This window comes from Anoplopoma fimbria, unplaced genomic scaffold, assembly GCF_027596085.1.
Source record: "Anoplopoma fimbria isolate UVic2021 breed Golden Eagle Sablefish unplaced genomic scaffold, Afim_UVic_2022 Un_contig_8313_pilon_pilon, whole genome shotgun sequence".
Lineage (NCBI taxonomy): Eukaryota > Metazoa > Chordata > Actinopteri > Perciformes > Anoplopomatidae > Anoplopoma > Anoplopoma fimbria.
Genome location: NW_026553119.1, coordinates 1 through 16,853, shown reverse-complemented (window position 1 = coordinate 16,853; position 16,853 = coordinate 1). Strand labels below are relative to the sequence as shown.

General features: G+C 41.5%; 1 protein-coding gene and 3 pseudogenes across 1 annotated transcript; all 4 read left to right on the top strand.

Moving 5' to 3' along the window:
* The first annotated feature begins 818 nt into the window (after positions 1-818).
* On the top strand, positions 819-3,228 carry LOC129116344 (protocadherin gamma-A11-like; annotated as a pseudogene).
* Positions 3,229-4,520: 1,292 nt separating this feature from the next.
* Positions 4,521-6,940, top strand: LOC129116343 (protocadherin gamma-A11-like; annotated as a pseudogene).
* Positions 6,941-10,143: 3,203 nt separating this feature from the next.
* Positions 10,144-12,619, top strand: LOC129116342 (protocadherin beta-16-like; annotated as a pseudogene).
* A 1,273-nt stretch (positions 12,620-13,892) lies between these two features.
* On the top strand, positions 13,893-16,313 carry LOC129116341 (protocadherin beta-15-like). The gene has a single exon (XM_054627269.1). It carries the CDS (start codon positions 13,893-13,895, stop codon positions 16,311-16,313), a length of 2,421 nt encoding a protein of 806 aa, XP_054483244.1.
* Positions 16,314-16,853: the final 540 nt, after the last annotated feature.

Sequence of the window (16,853 nt, the reverse complement as noted above, 5' to 3'; positions counted from 1 at the left end):
TAAAACTGAGCTTGGTAGTAAAAGATAATAGTAAAGATTTGATGTCACATCCTTGTGTTTTTTTAAATTTCCTTTTTCGTTTTTACAGCTAAGCAGTTATTTACAGCAGAGTATTACGTATAATTTTGTCCAACATTAAAATGGTGGATGTATACAGAGACTAGAAAAGATTGAGCCTACTTGCATTTCAGTAAAATGTAACAATCAAAAGTCCTTCTCCTGATTCAGTTATTATTACTTGATTATATGTGTTGTGTTAATGTTCTCGTCACGGAGGGTTTTTGTAGTGATATTAATTTCAGTTGCATTATAGTTTCAGGTATTTCCGATAGTTAGGGATGATGTACATGTACATGAGATACACATTTGTCGCAGCACTTACAAATATCATGCACTCCAATACAGGCACGTTTTGTTGCATTGTAAAACAACATCGTGATTTTTTTCTATTTTTGTTGTCCTTCAGTATTTATTCCTTCGTGAAGAATTCCACTGTACATGACAATTTCCTAATCTGGCATGCCTTTTCATCATTCGCCAGGTGCTTTCAGATAAAAAAAAGAGTTACATGTGTGTTATTAACAACATGCATGGTGACTATATCTTGTAATCTTTCGGACATGCTGTGAGTGTCGCTGTCTACCAGTCGAAAAGTTAAACAGGCTACATATGAAATCGTCTCCACCCACAGTTTTCTTGCTCATTGTTTGCCATTACACTATCAGTCTTGGATCCTTGACTCATGTGCATTTGCTGTGTGTTTGTGAGGAATACTGATCACGTCTTTGTTATCGTTGATTCGTTTTGGTTGCCGGAGGATGGCATATAACGGGTTGCAAGTGAATCTTTTTTGCGGCTCACTTCTTTTTATTTTAGGATTACAGCTGTCTTATGGCGATGTGAGCTATTCTTTTCCGGAGGAAATGAAACGCGGTTCAGTGATTGGGAACATAGCAAAGGATCTTGGGCTTCAAGTAAGCAGACTTCCACCTCGGAAGGCTCGAATTATCCTCGAAGGAAACCGTAAACGTTATTGTGAGATTAACCTTGAAACCGGAGAACTGGTCGTCGCTGATCGGATTGACCGAGAGGAGCTCTGTGGAGCGAAGATTTCATGCATTTTGAAATGTGAATTAGTACTTGAGGACCCGCTCGAATCGCACCGGATATCTGTGCAAATTCAGGATGTAAATGACAATCCACCAGTCTTCGTTAAGGATGCCGTTAAATTGGAAATAAGGGAATCCGCTCCCAAAGGCTCTCGCTATAGAATAAATGCGGCACGCGATGCAGACATAGGACAAAACGCCGTGCAAAACTATGTTTTACAAAAAAATAATTATTTTGCGCTCAACGTACTGACTAATTCGGTCGGTACAAAATACAGTGAGATCATTTTGGATAGAGAATTAGATCGTGAAGAAGAACAAGAGGTGATCTTATTGCTGACAGCCGTCGATGGTGGTAACCCACAGAGATCAGGTACCGCCCTCATACAAATCACTGTACTGGATGCTAATGATAACGCTCCAGTTTTCAGCCAGGCCGTTTATGAGGCAACTCTACCTGAAAACTCTCCTGTAGACACTGTGGTAGTGGCAGTTAGTGCAACTGATGCAGATGAAGGCGTGAACGGTAAAGTAACATATGATTTCAGTGGAATAAGTGATATTGCAAAAGAAATATTTTCATTGAATGAATATACTGGAGAAATTAAAGTAGCAAAACATGTTGACTATGAAGAAGAAACAAAATTTGAAATGCTCATTGAGGGAAAGGATGGTTATGGACTTTCTTCAGAAACAAAGGTAGTAATAGATATTACTGATGTGAATGACAATGCCCCAGTGATACATATTAATTCATTAGCAAACCCCACACCTGAGAACGTATCACCTGGTACAGAGGTGGGCATCATTCATGTGCAAGATGCAGATTCAGGGAATAACAAACAGGTCCGCTGCTCCATTCAGCAAAACGTCCCTTTTAAGTTGGTTCCTTCTATTAAAAACTATTATTCTCTGGTGACCACAGGACAACTGGACCGTGAACTAGTGTCTGATTACAACATTACAATCACTGCCACTGACGAGGGCTCTCCACCTCTGTCCTCCTCTAAAACTGTTCAGTTATCTGTAGCAGACATCAACGACAACCCACCTGTGTTTGAGGAACAGTCCTACAGCGCTTATGTGACTGAAAATAACAAACCTGGCTCCACTTTATGTTCCGTTACTGCTCGAGACCCCGACTGGAGACAAAACGGTACAGTGATTTATTCTCTGTTAGCTGGTGAGGTGAACGGTGCCCCGGTGTCCTCCTATCTATCTGTTAACGGAGACACGGGGGTGATCCACGCTGTGAGGTCGTTTGATTATGAACAGTTCAGGAGTTTTAAAGTCCACGTGATGGCCAGAGACAACGGTTCTCCTCCGCTCAGCAGCAACGTGACCGTCAGTGTCTTCGTATCGGACGTGAATGACAACTCTCCTCAGATACTGTACCCCGCCCCGGAGGGCAACTCCTTCATGACCGAGCTGGTCCCCAAAGCTGCACACGGAGGCTCTCTGGTGTCCAAAGTGATAGCGGTGGACGCGGACTCCGGACAGAACGCCTGGCTGTCCTATCATATAGTCAAATCCACTGATCCGGGACTTTTCACTATTGGTCTCCACAGCGGAGAGATCAGGACACAGCGGGACATTTCTGAATCTGACAGCATGAAACAGAACCTCATTGTGTCAGTGAAAGATAACGGACAGCCCTCTCTCTGCCACCTGTTCCATGTATTTACTTATTTCTGATAACTTGGCTGAGGTGCCAGAACTGAAGGATATTTCTTACGACGAGAAGAACTCCAAACTGACCTCTTATCTGATCATCGCGCTGGTGTCTGTGTCCACCTTCTTCCTGACCTTCATCATCATCATCCTCGGTGTGAGGTTTTGTCACAGGAGAAAGCCCAGACTGTTGTTTGATGGAGCAGTTGCCATCCCCAGCGCTTACCTCCCTCCTAATTACGCAGATGTTGACGGCACAGGAACTTTACGCAGCACTTACAACTATGACGCCTACCTGACAACAGGCTCTAGAACCAGTGACTTTAAGTTCGTGTCCTCTTACAATGACAACACACTGCCTGCTGACCAGACTCTGAGGAAAAGTCCATCAGACTTTGTTGACCCGTTCGATGATTTAGAGCCGGCTGTAGAGGTAGGAACATGTTAAAGTACTTTACTAATGACAATGCATTGTTGGCTTGTTTGTTGACTGTTAATGTCTCTACGTCTGCAGCATGTGTTTATACTTTTTCATTGTGCAAAGTTATTACGCCTGGTTTTTGGAGCGAACTTTTAGATCCCCATAAAAGATGGAAATCATTACATTTTTTTCACATTTTTCACAGTTAATTTGTTTACATTCATGCCAGAAAAGCATTGCATATTTGTACATGTCCTCACTCAGAACTATGGGACTCCTCACTTGCAGTATATTTTACGTTTTCTTCTTTCAATATTCGTTCTTGCTCACGGACCAATCATTTCTCGTATTCTCTCATGAGTATTTACGTTTACATTGTTGGCTGTAAAACATGTTTTCGGTATAAACCACTATCAGCAAGGGATGACAATTATAGATCATATTTCTGAGTCAGCCGAGAGACACTTGACTACCTGTTCAAGTGTAGCGTGAACTCACGTTAGTACAGTCTATAACTCTGACCAGGAGACCAAAAAACAGCGTTTAATAACTTTGTGCCATCAACTCTGCCAAATCTCAAGGGAACTGTTCGTGGTGCTGAAACGTTACTCAGGCTCTCACTTACAGCCCCATCTGGAGATGCCCTCTTCTCCTCATCCATGCTCTCTGAATTGCGTTGTCTAGTTTACGTGACTCCCCAGCTCATACTCTTTTCATGGAGCGCTCAACAACAGTTTATACAATAATATGTTGTGTGTTGAAATTATAGTTTAGCTGGCCTTCTCTGTAGGAGGCTAAAAGTATGATGTTTTCTTTTTTTGTATTTTTTAAAGAACTTTTAGAAATCTAAAGAGAAAGTAACAAGCTATTTTAAACCATAATTCATTTAGCTGAGTTGTACTGTGATGAACAACACCTACTTTTGTAAACCTGGGCCAAATACCAGGAATAGATGTCGTGTGTCTTTAAAGAAATGTATAGATTTACCGCACGTGCGCATCTTATTTTAACATGAGTGAATGGTAGCTTAATCCGGTTTTAGACTTTTTGAGGAATATACTATTATATACTGGTGTGAAAAGAAAATATGGCTCATGGTGTCGCTGTTGACTGACAGATAACAAGCTCTCACCACTCCACCCACTACTGCTACATAGATATCAGCTGCGGATTTTACAGAGAAACTGCTACATTTCCGGACATATTTCACCGTGTGCATTGCTGGGATCTGTTGGATTATTTGGTGTTTTTCACATTTTTTATTTTCTCTGAACTGGAAAGTATACATTTTACATCTTAAGTGGCCTTTTTGCGCCAGGATGGGAGACAAAGGATATCCAGCGCAAGGCCCGATCTTCTGCTTAGCTTTGTTCATTGTAACGCTGCACCTCGTTCATGGAGACCTGAGTTATACTATTCCAGAAGAGATGAAACGCGAGGCTGTTATTGGAAATGTAGCCAAAGATCTCGGTCTCGATCTGAGGACCTTATCTTCCCGAAAGGCCCGCGTTGATTTTGAGGGGACTCGTAAACGGTACTGTGATATTAATCTGAGTACCGGAGATTTGATCACATCGGAGAGAATTGACAGAGAAAGCCTTTGTGGAAAGAAACCCTCGTGTGTTGTGAAAGTAGATCTGGTGTTAGAAAATCCTCTGGAGCTTCATCGTGTAAGTCTCCATATTCAAGATGTAAACGACAACTCGCCAAAATTTAACGATAATTTAATTGAAATGGAAATAAGCGAGTCAGCTGACAAAGGTAACCGCTTCTCTATCGAGGAGGCTCATGACGCAGATATAGGTCAAAATGCTGTTCAAAGGTACAACCTGCAGAAGAACGATAACTTTATTCTCGCTGTTGACAGCAACAAGGTTGAACTCGTGCTGGAGAACAAGCTTGATAGAGAAAAACGAAAAGACATTAATTTGCTTCTCACAGCTTTAGATGGAGGCTCTCCTCAGAGATCAGGTACTGTAGTCATACACGTCACTGTACTGGATGCTAATGATAACGCCCCAGTGTTTAGCCAGGCCGTTTATAAAGCCAGTCTGCCTGAAAACTCTCCTCCAGATACCATAGTGATTAATGTTAGTGCTACTGACGCAGATGAAGGAGTGAATGGAGATGTGACGTATCACTTTGGTCACGTTTCTGATGACGATGTAAATGTATTTTCCATTGATCCTAAAACTGGAGAAATTAAAGTAACTGGTGTGATTGACTTTGAAGAAAGGAGTTCTTTTGAAATGAGAGTTAAAGCTAAAGATGGTTTAGGACTAACCTCTTATGCCAAAGTTATAATAGATGTTACTGATATAAATGATAACGCTCCAGTGATATATCTGAAATCACTGACCAATCCCATACCTGAGAACGTGTCACCTGGTACAGAGGTGGGCATCATCAACGTGCAGGACAGAGACTCTGAGACTAACAGACAGGTCCGCTGCTCCATTCAGCAAAACGTCCCTTTAAGTTGGTTCCTTCTATTAAAAACTATTATTCTCTGGTGACCACAGGACAACTGGACCGTGAACTAGTGTCTGATTACAACATTACAATCACTGCCACTGACGAGGGCTCTCCACCTCTGTCCTCCTCTAAAACTGTTCAGTTATCTGTAGCAGACATCAACGACAACCCACCTGTGTTTGAGGAACAGTCCTACAGCGCTTATGTGACTGAAAATAACAAACCTGGCTCCACTTTATGTTCCGTTACTGCTCGAGACCCCGACTGGAGACAAAACGGTACAGTGATTTATTCTCTGTTAGCTGGTGAGGTGAACGGTGCCCCGGTGTCCTCCTACCTATCTGTTAACGGAGACACGGGGGTGATCCACGCTGTGAGGTCGTTTGATTATGAACAGTTCAGGAGTTTTAAAGTCCACGTGATGGCCAGAGACAACGGTTCTCCTCCGCTCAGCAGCAACGTGACCGTCAGTGTCTTCGTATCGGACGTGAATGACAACTCTCCTCAGATACTGTACCCCGCCCCGGAGGGCAACTCCTTCATGACCGAGCTGGTCCCCAAAGCTGCACACGGAGGCTCTCTGGTGTCCAAAGTGATAGCGGTGGACGCGGACTCCGGACAGAACGCCTGGCTGTCCTATCATATAGTCAAATCCACTGATCCGGGACTTTTCACTATTGGTCTCCACAGCGGAGAGATCAGGACACAGCGGGACATTTCTGAATCTGACAGCATGAAACAGAACCTCATTGTGTCAGTGAAAGATAACGGACAGCCCTCTCTCTCTGCCACCTGTTCCATGTATTTACTTATTTCTGATAACTTGGCTGAGGTGCCAGAACTGAAGGATATTTCTTACGACGAGAAGAACTCCAAACTGACCTCTTATCTGATCATCGCGCTGGTGTCTGTGTCCACCTTCTTCCTGACCTTCATCATCATCATCCTCGGTGTGAGGTTTTGTCACAGGAGAAAGCCCAGACTGTTGTTTGATGGAGCAGTTGCCATCCCCAGCGCTTACCTCCCTCCTAATTACGCAGATGTTGACGGCACAGGAACTTTACGCAGCACTTACAACTATGACGCCTACCTGACAACAGGTTCTAGAACCAGTGACTTTAAGTTCGTGTCCTCTTACAATGACAACACACTGCCTGCTGACCAGACTCTGAGGAAAAGTCCATCAGACTTTGCTGAAGTATTCGGTCATTCAGAGGAGTCCCTAGAGGTAGGCCCCAACATTTCATATTTCACTGATTCATGATTCTTCATTTTTATATAACTTGCCCACTACAGCCTACTATTTTTCCTGACATTTGAGGTCCAACAGAAGCACTGTTTAGTACCATTTCACAGTTGCTATTTCATTACTATATGTTTCCAGATTAATCCAAAGAAGTTACATGAATAATGTTTCAAAGGAAGTTTTGTTGATAAACCTTTGGGCAGTCTATATCTGCTTGCTGGAGGTTGATCTGGTAAATCACTGGATTTTTGTCAATGAAATTAAGTTAATTAATTAGTTTGCTTGGCCTAATCTGCATTATGATGGTTTTAGTCCTGAAGGAGTCATTTTTTCAGATTTTCAAAGTATTTCAGATTTCATGGAATGTCACAATACTGATTGTTTTAGCGCAACAATTGTGTTGTTTTATTTGGTCATTTAAAAACAAAAAACAGTCATTATTGGCTCCACTGGATTTAGAGCTGTACTTAAGAAAAATCTTGAAGAATATTCAGATATAACTTCCAATGAGAACAAAGCATTGCAGGTGTTGATTGCGTGTTAAAGCTTAACACGTGTCACTGATATTCAACAATGTCTATGTTGAAATGTGACATATTTCACTATTTTAATGCCTTTGTAAACATGCAGTTTCAAAACAGTCAACTTATCAAACAGTATGTATGTAATGAACCTGGGGTGCTTCATGCATCAAAGTTTGGAACATATTGATCATGTCTTTAGAAACATAGTGTGTATTACAAGTTGGACTCCACTCTGTTTCTATATTGTAAAATATTTGGAAACAATATAAATGCAAATAGGAAAGTACTACACAAATGGCAAGTTTGATTACAATGGCGTTACAGTAACACACTGCTTGCTGACCAGACTCTGAGGAAAAGTCCATCAGACTTTGCTGAAGTATTTTGGGCATCACTGGACTCACTGGAGGGAAGCTTCACCTCAAATTTGTTTTAAAAGGTTCAAACAATAACTAACCTTTGTGCTGAATCACTGAAGAATAACAAAAAAAATGAAATAAAGATATTAAGGGGTCGGTTTAACAAATTGAATTCAAACCACTAGTATTCCTCAATTTCATGTTATAATCCGTCGCTGTCCATGGTCCTGAAGAGCTAACCGTGATATTCAGATCATTTGAAATAGCATTGTATAAAACTGAGCTTGGTAGTAAAAGATAATAGTAAAGATTTGATGTCACATCCTTGTGTTTTTTTAAATTTCCTTTTTCGTTTTTACAGCTAAGCAGTTATTTACAGCAGAGTATTACGTATAATTTTGTCCAACATTAAAATGGTGGATGTATACAGAGACTAGAAAAGATTGAGCCTACTTGCATTTCAGTAAAATGTAACAATCAAAAGTCCTTCTCCTGATTCAGTTATTATTACTTGATTATATGTGTTGTGTTAATGTTCTCGTCACGGAGGGTTTTTGTAGTGTTCAGACCTTAGTGTTCAACTATGTTAAGCAAGCAAGCAATAGCTTGCATGGTGGCTTTGAAACGTGTTAGGTTGAAACTTTTTCATATTTTCACGTGGTGTTCTGTATGTTTGTGTCCATATTGGCTGTTGAGGAAAGGTGAACTACAGGTGAACTATCCAACATCATGCTTCGAACATAGTTAACCATAAGACTGGAGTGCATTTGTACTGTCATTGTAATATTTTTGTCTTTTATTTTCACCTTTCAAACAAGTGGGATGATAATGGCCTCAGTGGTATATTCTTTCACTGTATACTTTATTGAGTGATTGGGTGAATTTAGAAATGACAGACTGCTGTTCAAAACTTTAGAACAACATTAATTCATTAATATTTGTTGGACAACACATTTTAGTTGAGACACGTTTGCAATTTACTTTTTTTCATTTTGAAAATAGCAGAGTCATACAATAAGCTCTTGCCTTGGTGCTCAATAACGAGCAACATGACTGTCATTTAGAAATGAAATGCCTGGGTGACTGAATTGCACCGTGCTGTCACACTGATGTTTTTGTGCCAATGTTACACCACTATGCCATCTATTTGTGAGATTTTCATCAACTCTCTGCCTAGCAACATTGAACGTACCCTAAATTTTGATTGGATAGTAAACAGGATCAAGTTTATTATTTTTTTACATTTTTTTAAGGTGCCATCTTTAACAAGTTCAAATACATGTCTATATATCCTTTGGCTAGTTCATTTTCACCCAGTATAATATTACATAGGGATTTTAAGTTGTAGCTTGTATTTGATTTTTGTATGTTTTATGTGCTTTACAAATGCAGAATATTTTTAATTAAAAGTCGGCTTTAATCAAATATCTTTACTAGAAATTGAAAAGAAAATCCACTTATTAGAAAATTTGAAAACAATATTTCCCCTCCAGAAATGTTGAGTATATCTGTCTGTGTTTCACTTTTAGCAACCCTTTGTCATTTCTTTGCCCCTGCTTGTGATGTTAAATTGAGTCATGCTGGTTTCTAATCTGCAGAAAAAAATATTTTTACTTACTGAATACTGTGCTTTGTGTGTCATTGTTGCCTAACAAGACTGTGTAAGGTGTTGTTCTATGTTGCAATTTTCTACTGCATTGTTTAATGCAGTTAATCAGAATCTCTGTGGACACATTATTTCTTTGAACTAAGTTATGATGGGTTACTTAATCCAATACAGCAATTGGTACTGTGTAGTAGTGAATTTTGCAGTTTTACATATAGGAATGGTTGATTTGTTTTACAGACAGCTTCTCAAGCATACAATGCAGAAAACATATTAGTCAATAGATATAACTGGAGCCTCTAAAGTTATGACACTCACATGCAATGGGCAAGCCTATCACACCTGTCTCATGTTCATTTATAGTAGTAAATATACCTGTTACACAATCTGACATTGCAGTTATAATAAACCTTAATAATGACTGAAAGGCAGTATGTTTTCTCTTGATAAAGCCAGTGAAATTGTGATATATTTTTTTTAAGTTTGCAGTGCTATCACTGATTGAAACTCTTGGTGTCACTGTGCACCAACAAAGCCCGAAAGTGTCCACAGATGCATCCATTCGTTTCCACCATTGCAAAGCGTTATTGTGGTGCGGTGTGTCTGTCGGATAAGGGGTGACACAAAAGGACTTGGTGAACGAAATTCGGATAGTTAACGACAACGAGGAGTACATCCGTCCTTGATCATTTTTACGTAATTGTCCAGGGAAGGAGGACCGCCCGGTCGATCATGGGACATACGGTGAACAGAGGATTTTCTACGAATCGCTTTTGTGTTTTCCTTTTCATCAGCTTGCATTTCGCATATGGAGATGTGAGCTACTCTGTTGCAGAGGAGATGAAACGAGGGTCTCTGATTGGAAATATAGCCAAAGATATCGGCCTCGGGATTGCCACACTTTCCTCGCGTAAAGCTCGCATTGACACGGACAGAAATGACAAGCGGTATTGTGATATTAATCTGAACACCGGGGATTTGATTATTGCTGACAGGGTCGACAGGGAAGGTCTTTGCGGTAAGAAGGCGACGTGCGTTTTGAAAGAGGAGCTTGTTTTGGAAAACCCTTTGGAGCTTCATCGTATCAATATTCATGTGCAAGATATAAACGACAACGCCCCACAGTTTAGTGAGGACTTGATTTCATTTGAAATAAGAGAATCAGCAGACAAAGGAGCTAGATTCTTACTCACTGAAGCCCATGATGCAGATATTGGTACAAATACTGTACAGCGCTACGATTTACAAAATAATGAGCATTTTACGATTAATGTAGATACAGGGGGCAGTGGACGGAAACACCCCGAATTGGTTTTGGTAAAAGAATTAGACCGAGAGCAAGAGAGAGAACTAAAATTAGTGCTGACGGCTCTAGATGGAGGCTCTCCTCAGAGATCAGGTACTGCAATTATTCACGTGACTGTACTGGATGCTAATGATAACGCCCCAGTGTTTAGCCAGGCCGTTTATGAAGCCAGTCTGCCTGAAAACGCACCTTCAGGTACAGTAGTTATTACAGTGAGCGCATCTGATGCAGACGCGGGACCCAATGGTGATATTACGTACAATTTTGATCATATTTCTGATGACCATGTCTCGTTGTTCTCACTTGACCATAAGACAGGAGACATACGAGTAGTCGGCTCTATTGATTATGAGACTGAGACTTCCATTGAATTGCGCATAAGAGCAAAAGATGGACCAGGTCTTACCTCTTATTGTACAGTGATTATGGATATAACAGATGTCAATGACAACCCCCCCTGCTATCGCTTTGAAATCATTGACTAACCCCATACCTGAGAACGTGTCACCTGGTGCAGAGGTGGGCATCATCAACGTGCAGGACAGAGACTCTGAGACTAACAGACAGGTCCGCTGCTCCATTCAGCAAAACGTCCCCTTTAAGTTGGTTCCTTCTATTAAAAACTATTATTCTCTGGTGACCACAGGACAACTGGACCGTGAACTAGTGTCTGATTACAACATTACAATCACTGCCACTGACGAGGGCTCTCCACCTCTGTCCTCCTCTAAAACTGTTCAGTTATCTGTAGCAGACATCAACGACAACCCACCTGTGTTTGAGGAACAGTCCTACAGCGCTTATGTGACTGAAAATAACAAACCTGGCTCCACTTTATGTTCCGTTACTGCTCGAGACCCCGACTGGAGACAAAACGGTACAGTGATTTATTCTCTGTTAGCTGGTGAGGTGAACGGTGCCCCGGTGTCCTCCTACCTATCTGTTAACGGAGACACGGGGGTGATCCACGCTGTGAGGTCGTTTGATTATGAACAGTTCAGGAGTTTTAAAGTCCACGTGATGGCCAGAGACAACGGTTCTCCTCCGCTCAGCAGCAACGTGACCGTCAGTGTCTTCGTATCGGACGTGAATGACAACTCTCCTCAGATACTGTACCCCGCCCCGGAGGGCAACTCCTTCATGACCGAGCTGGTCCCCAAAGCTGCACACGGAGGCTCTCTGGTGTCCAAAGTGATAGCGGTGGACGCGGACTCCGGACAGAACGCCTGGCTGTCCTATCATATAGTCAAATCCACTGATCCGGGACTTTTCACTATTGGTCTCCACAGCGGAGAGATCAGGACACAGCGGGACATTTCTGAATCTGACAGCATGAAACAGAACCTCATTGTGTCAGTGAAAGATAACGGACAGCCCTCTCTCTCTGCCACCTGTTCCATGTATTTACTTATTTCTGATAACTTGGCTGAGGTGCCAGAACTGAAGGATATTTCTTACGACGAGAAGAACTCCAAACTGACCTCTTATCTGATCATCGCGCTGGTGTCTGTGTCCACCTTCTTCCTGACCTTCATCATCATCATCCTCGGTGTGAGGTTTTGTCACAGGAGAAAGCCCAGACTGTTGTTTGATGGAGCAGTTGCCATCCCCAGCGCTTACCTCCCTCCTAATTACGCAGATGTTGACGGCACAGGAACTTTACGCAGCACTTACAACTATGACGCCTACCTGACAACAGGTTCTAGAACCAGTGACTTTAAGTTCGTGTCCTCTTACAATGACAACACACTGCCTGCTGACCAGACTCTGAGGAAAAGTCCATCAGACTTTGCTGAAGCGTTTGGCGATTGTGATGATTCTCCTGAGGTAGGAACTAGTGACACATATCGTTTGATGTATTTACAACTTAATGATCCAGCCAATACCCTCTTACAGTTATAGTTTGCATTTTTCTTACTTTTCTTGAAGACAATGTAAGGAGCGACACAAAGTTACCTACTGTGTATTCATTTCACCGTGCAAGTTACTTTAGTCACCTATCCATAGCCATAGCCATAGTCCAGTTGTTTTTCACTTAAATGCACCCATTGAACCTGATAGTTAATCAAGAGTTCACAGAGGACTTAGTCTACTATAGTATGCACTCATTTCAACACGTTTTTTTCATTTGAGTACAGGCTGTTTATCTTTTTTTCGAATCTTTAGTTCAAAGCTATCCCTTCACACAGCGATTTTTACTAATTATGTCCTTTGAGTTGAGCTGGGTCTTTTGTGTGTGTCTCTGTCCTTGGTGCTGAACCTCATTGTTGCACTTGTAATGGAACTCATCCCTGTCTTCTTTTTGCTTAAACTTGCAGATGTTTTCGATTCCAGTTTTACTTACAGATCTGTTTTCCTCAGATATCTGTGTCACATTTTGTCATTTTTATCCTGGTTCTGGATTACCTTAATTTTTAACCTAAATTCAAACATAAAAATAATAAAGGTAAAAGCGCATTACTTGTAAATGCATATGATTTACCAATGTTTTCAATGTGCTGTTAAAAAACATTTTTTCCATTGTATTATTACTCCAGTGCATCATAAAAGGGCATGTTGTCCCTCTTCCCTTATGATGTTGCTTTCGTATGCACCATATTTTATTTTTTTTAATTATTTTTTTTAAACTATTTGATTTAGTAAAGAGGGAGGCTAACAGACGGAAATCGATTTGCTTCTCAGCGAACTGCGATTATTTAGCATTCAAGACTTAAAAACATGATCTGTGGTTTAACATTGTTTAACATGATTGCAGTGTTGTCCTGCTGTTATCACCATAAGTTGCTTGACGCGGTTTTCTTTAGGAGTATATATACTCTTGTTATTAAAGCACCGTGAAGTAAAGAACAAGCATATCAATTAAATTGAAGATAAATTCAAATCATTACGCTTTTTACTGATTCAGTATGCGTTATTATTCAAACATTCAGTCCCGACTACCTTTTAATGGCATTGTTATATTTCATTTGTACTCACGGTGTCACTATAGACCAGCTAAGGACTCAAGTGTTCAGCCTGCTTTGCACACCACCCATTATTTGGATGGACCAGCCTTGTGTTCTTTATATCTTTCAACACCGGCGACTAATTCTTGCAAGGCACACAGATTGATCGAATAGTCGTCTTTTCACTGCTCGTTCGTAACGTGTTGTAACTTGTGTATTTCTGTATGAGGATGGCGAATATAAGGAGCGTTCTTCAAAGCTATGGCTTTGTCTTTTTCTTTGTTGTGGTGCAGTACGCACACGGAGACCTGAGCTATTCCGTACAGGAGGAGCTCAAGCGCGGATCTGTTATTGGAAATATCGCCAAGGATCTCGGCCTGGAGGTGGGCAGACTGTCTGCTCGCAGGGCTCGTGTTGACATGGAAGGAAACGACAGACAGTATTGCGAGATTAACCTCCGAAACGGAGATTTAATCGTTGCGGAAAGAATCGACAGAGAGGAGCATTGTGGGGAAAAGCCTTCGTGTGTTCTTAAATTCGACTTGCTTTTAGAAAATCCATTGGAGTTACACCGGTTGACCCTGCAGGTGCAGGACATAAATGACAATGCACCAATTTTCCCGAAGGATACCGTAAAGCTGGAAATTAGAGAGTCAGCTGACAAAGGAGCTAAGTATCGCATTAATGCAGCGCACGATGCAGATATAGGCAAGAACTCAGTTGAAAGCTATATTTTGCAACAAAATCCTCACTTTGTGTTCAGTAGTCAGACAACAAGTTCTGGTAGTAAATACGGTGAATTGGTTTTAGATGTAGAATTAGACCGAGAGGAGCAGCAGGAAATGAAATTATTGCTCACGGCTGTAGACGGAGGCTCTCCTCAGAGATCCGGTACTGTAGTCATACACGTCATTGTACTTGATGCTAATGATAACGCCCCAGTTTTCACTGAGGCCGTTTATCAAGCCACGCTACCTGAAAACTCAGCTATTGATACCCCAGTTATCACTGTAAGTGCATCAGATGCAGACGAAGGTGTCAACGGAGAGGTTACATATGAATTTAGCCGACTGTCTGATAAATCTCAGAAGCTTTTTTTACTAAATGAGAAAACTGGAGAAATAAGTGTGACAGGTAACATTGATTATGAAGAGGGATCGAAGTATGAAGTGTTTGTTGAGGCCAAAGATGGCTATGGGCTATCTTCAGAAGCAAAAGTGATTATTGATATCACTGATGTAAATGACAACGCCCCTTTGATATATCTGAAATCACTGACCAATCCCATACCTGAGAACGTGTCACCTGGTACAGAGGTGGGCATCATCAACGTGCAGGACAGAGACTCTGAGACTAACAGACAGGTCCGCTGCTCCATTCAGCAAAACGTCCCTTTTAAGTTGGTTCCTTCTATTAAAAACTATTATTCTCTGGTGACCACAGGACAACTGGACCGTGAACTAGTGTCTGATTACAACATTACAATCACTGCCACTGACGAGGGCTCTCCACCTCTGTCCTCCTCTAAAACTGTTCAGTTATCTGTAGCAGACATCAACGACAACCCACCTGTGTTTGAGGAACAGTCCTACAGCGCTTATGTGACTGAAAATAACAAACCTGGCTCCACTTTATGCTCCGTTACTGCTCGAGACCCCGACTGGAGACAAAACGGTACAGTGATTTATTCTCTGTTAGCTGGTGAGGTGAACGGTGCCCCGGTGTCCTCCTACCTATCTGTTAACGGAGACACGGGGGTGATCCACGCTGTGAGGTCGTTTGATTATGAACAGTTCAGGAGTTTTAAAGTCCACGTGATGGCCAGAGACAACGGTTCTCCTCCGCTCAGCAGCAACGTGACCGTCAGTGTCTTCGTATCGGACGTGAATGACAACTCTCCTCAGATACTGTACCCCGCCCCGGAGGGCAACTCCTTCATGACCGAGCTGGTCCCCAAAGCTGCACACGGAGGCTCTCTGGTGTCCAAAGTGATAGCGGTGGACGCGGACTCCGGACAGAACGCCTGGCTGTCCTATCATATAGTCAAATCCACTGATCCGGGACTTTTCACTATTGGTCTCCACAGCGGAGAGATCAGGACACAGCGGGACATTTCTGAATCTGACAGCATGAAACAGAACCTCATTGTGTCAGTGAAAGATAACGGACAGCCCTCTCTCTCTGCCACCTGTTCCATGTATTTACTTATTTCTGATAACTTGGCTGAGGTGCCAGAACTGAAGGATATTTCTTACGACGAGAAGAACTCCAAACTGACCTCTTATCTGATCATCGCGCTGGTGTCTGTGTCCACCTTCTTCCTGACCTTCATCATCATCATCCTCGGTGTGAGGTTTTGTCACAGGAGAAAGCCCAGACTGTTGTTTGATGGAGCAGTTGCCATCCCCAGCGCTTACCTCCCTCCTAATTACGCAGATGTTGACGGCACAGGAACTTTACGCAGCACTTACAACTATGACGCCTACCTGACAACAGGCTCTAGAACCAGTGACTTTAAGTTCGTGTCCTCTTACAATGACAACACACTGCCTGCTGACCAGACTCTGAGGAAAAGTCCATCAGACTTTGCTGATGCGTTTGGCGATTGTGATGATTCTCCTGAGGTAGGAACACATTCGATATTTAAGTAATCGACCTGAAGAAACTTTAATTTTGTGTATCGCTTCATTCTTCACTTGCATTGCTCCTTTCCTATTATATTTTGCTGTCCAAGTGCAAACCCATTTACAATACTCATTTAGATAACTTGATTATTTGTACTGACAATCAGGGGTTTTGAAAATTTACCAAAATTCATTGTTAAATCAGTGGTCAAAAGCATCATCTATAAAGCTCTCTCTCAAAAAAATATGTATTTTGTTACTCGTGTTTACCACAACAGCAATACAAATATTAAATTACAATTATGTTGCAAATCATGTTAGAAACACATTCATACAAATATATTATTTTGCAGATAAATAATTTATTGATGTATTTTGACATCAGAGTTTAAAAAAAAAAAAAAATCAGGACAGCCATGCAAGTAGAATCTGTGCCAACATAATGTACAAATCTGTTGGTGACTTTTGGAGGCAGACAACATTAACATTTACAGTCACTTCAAATATTTTTTTCAGTAGGCTTAATCTCATTGATTATCATTTCTGAATTATTTTTCTTATAATGCC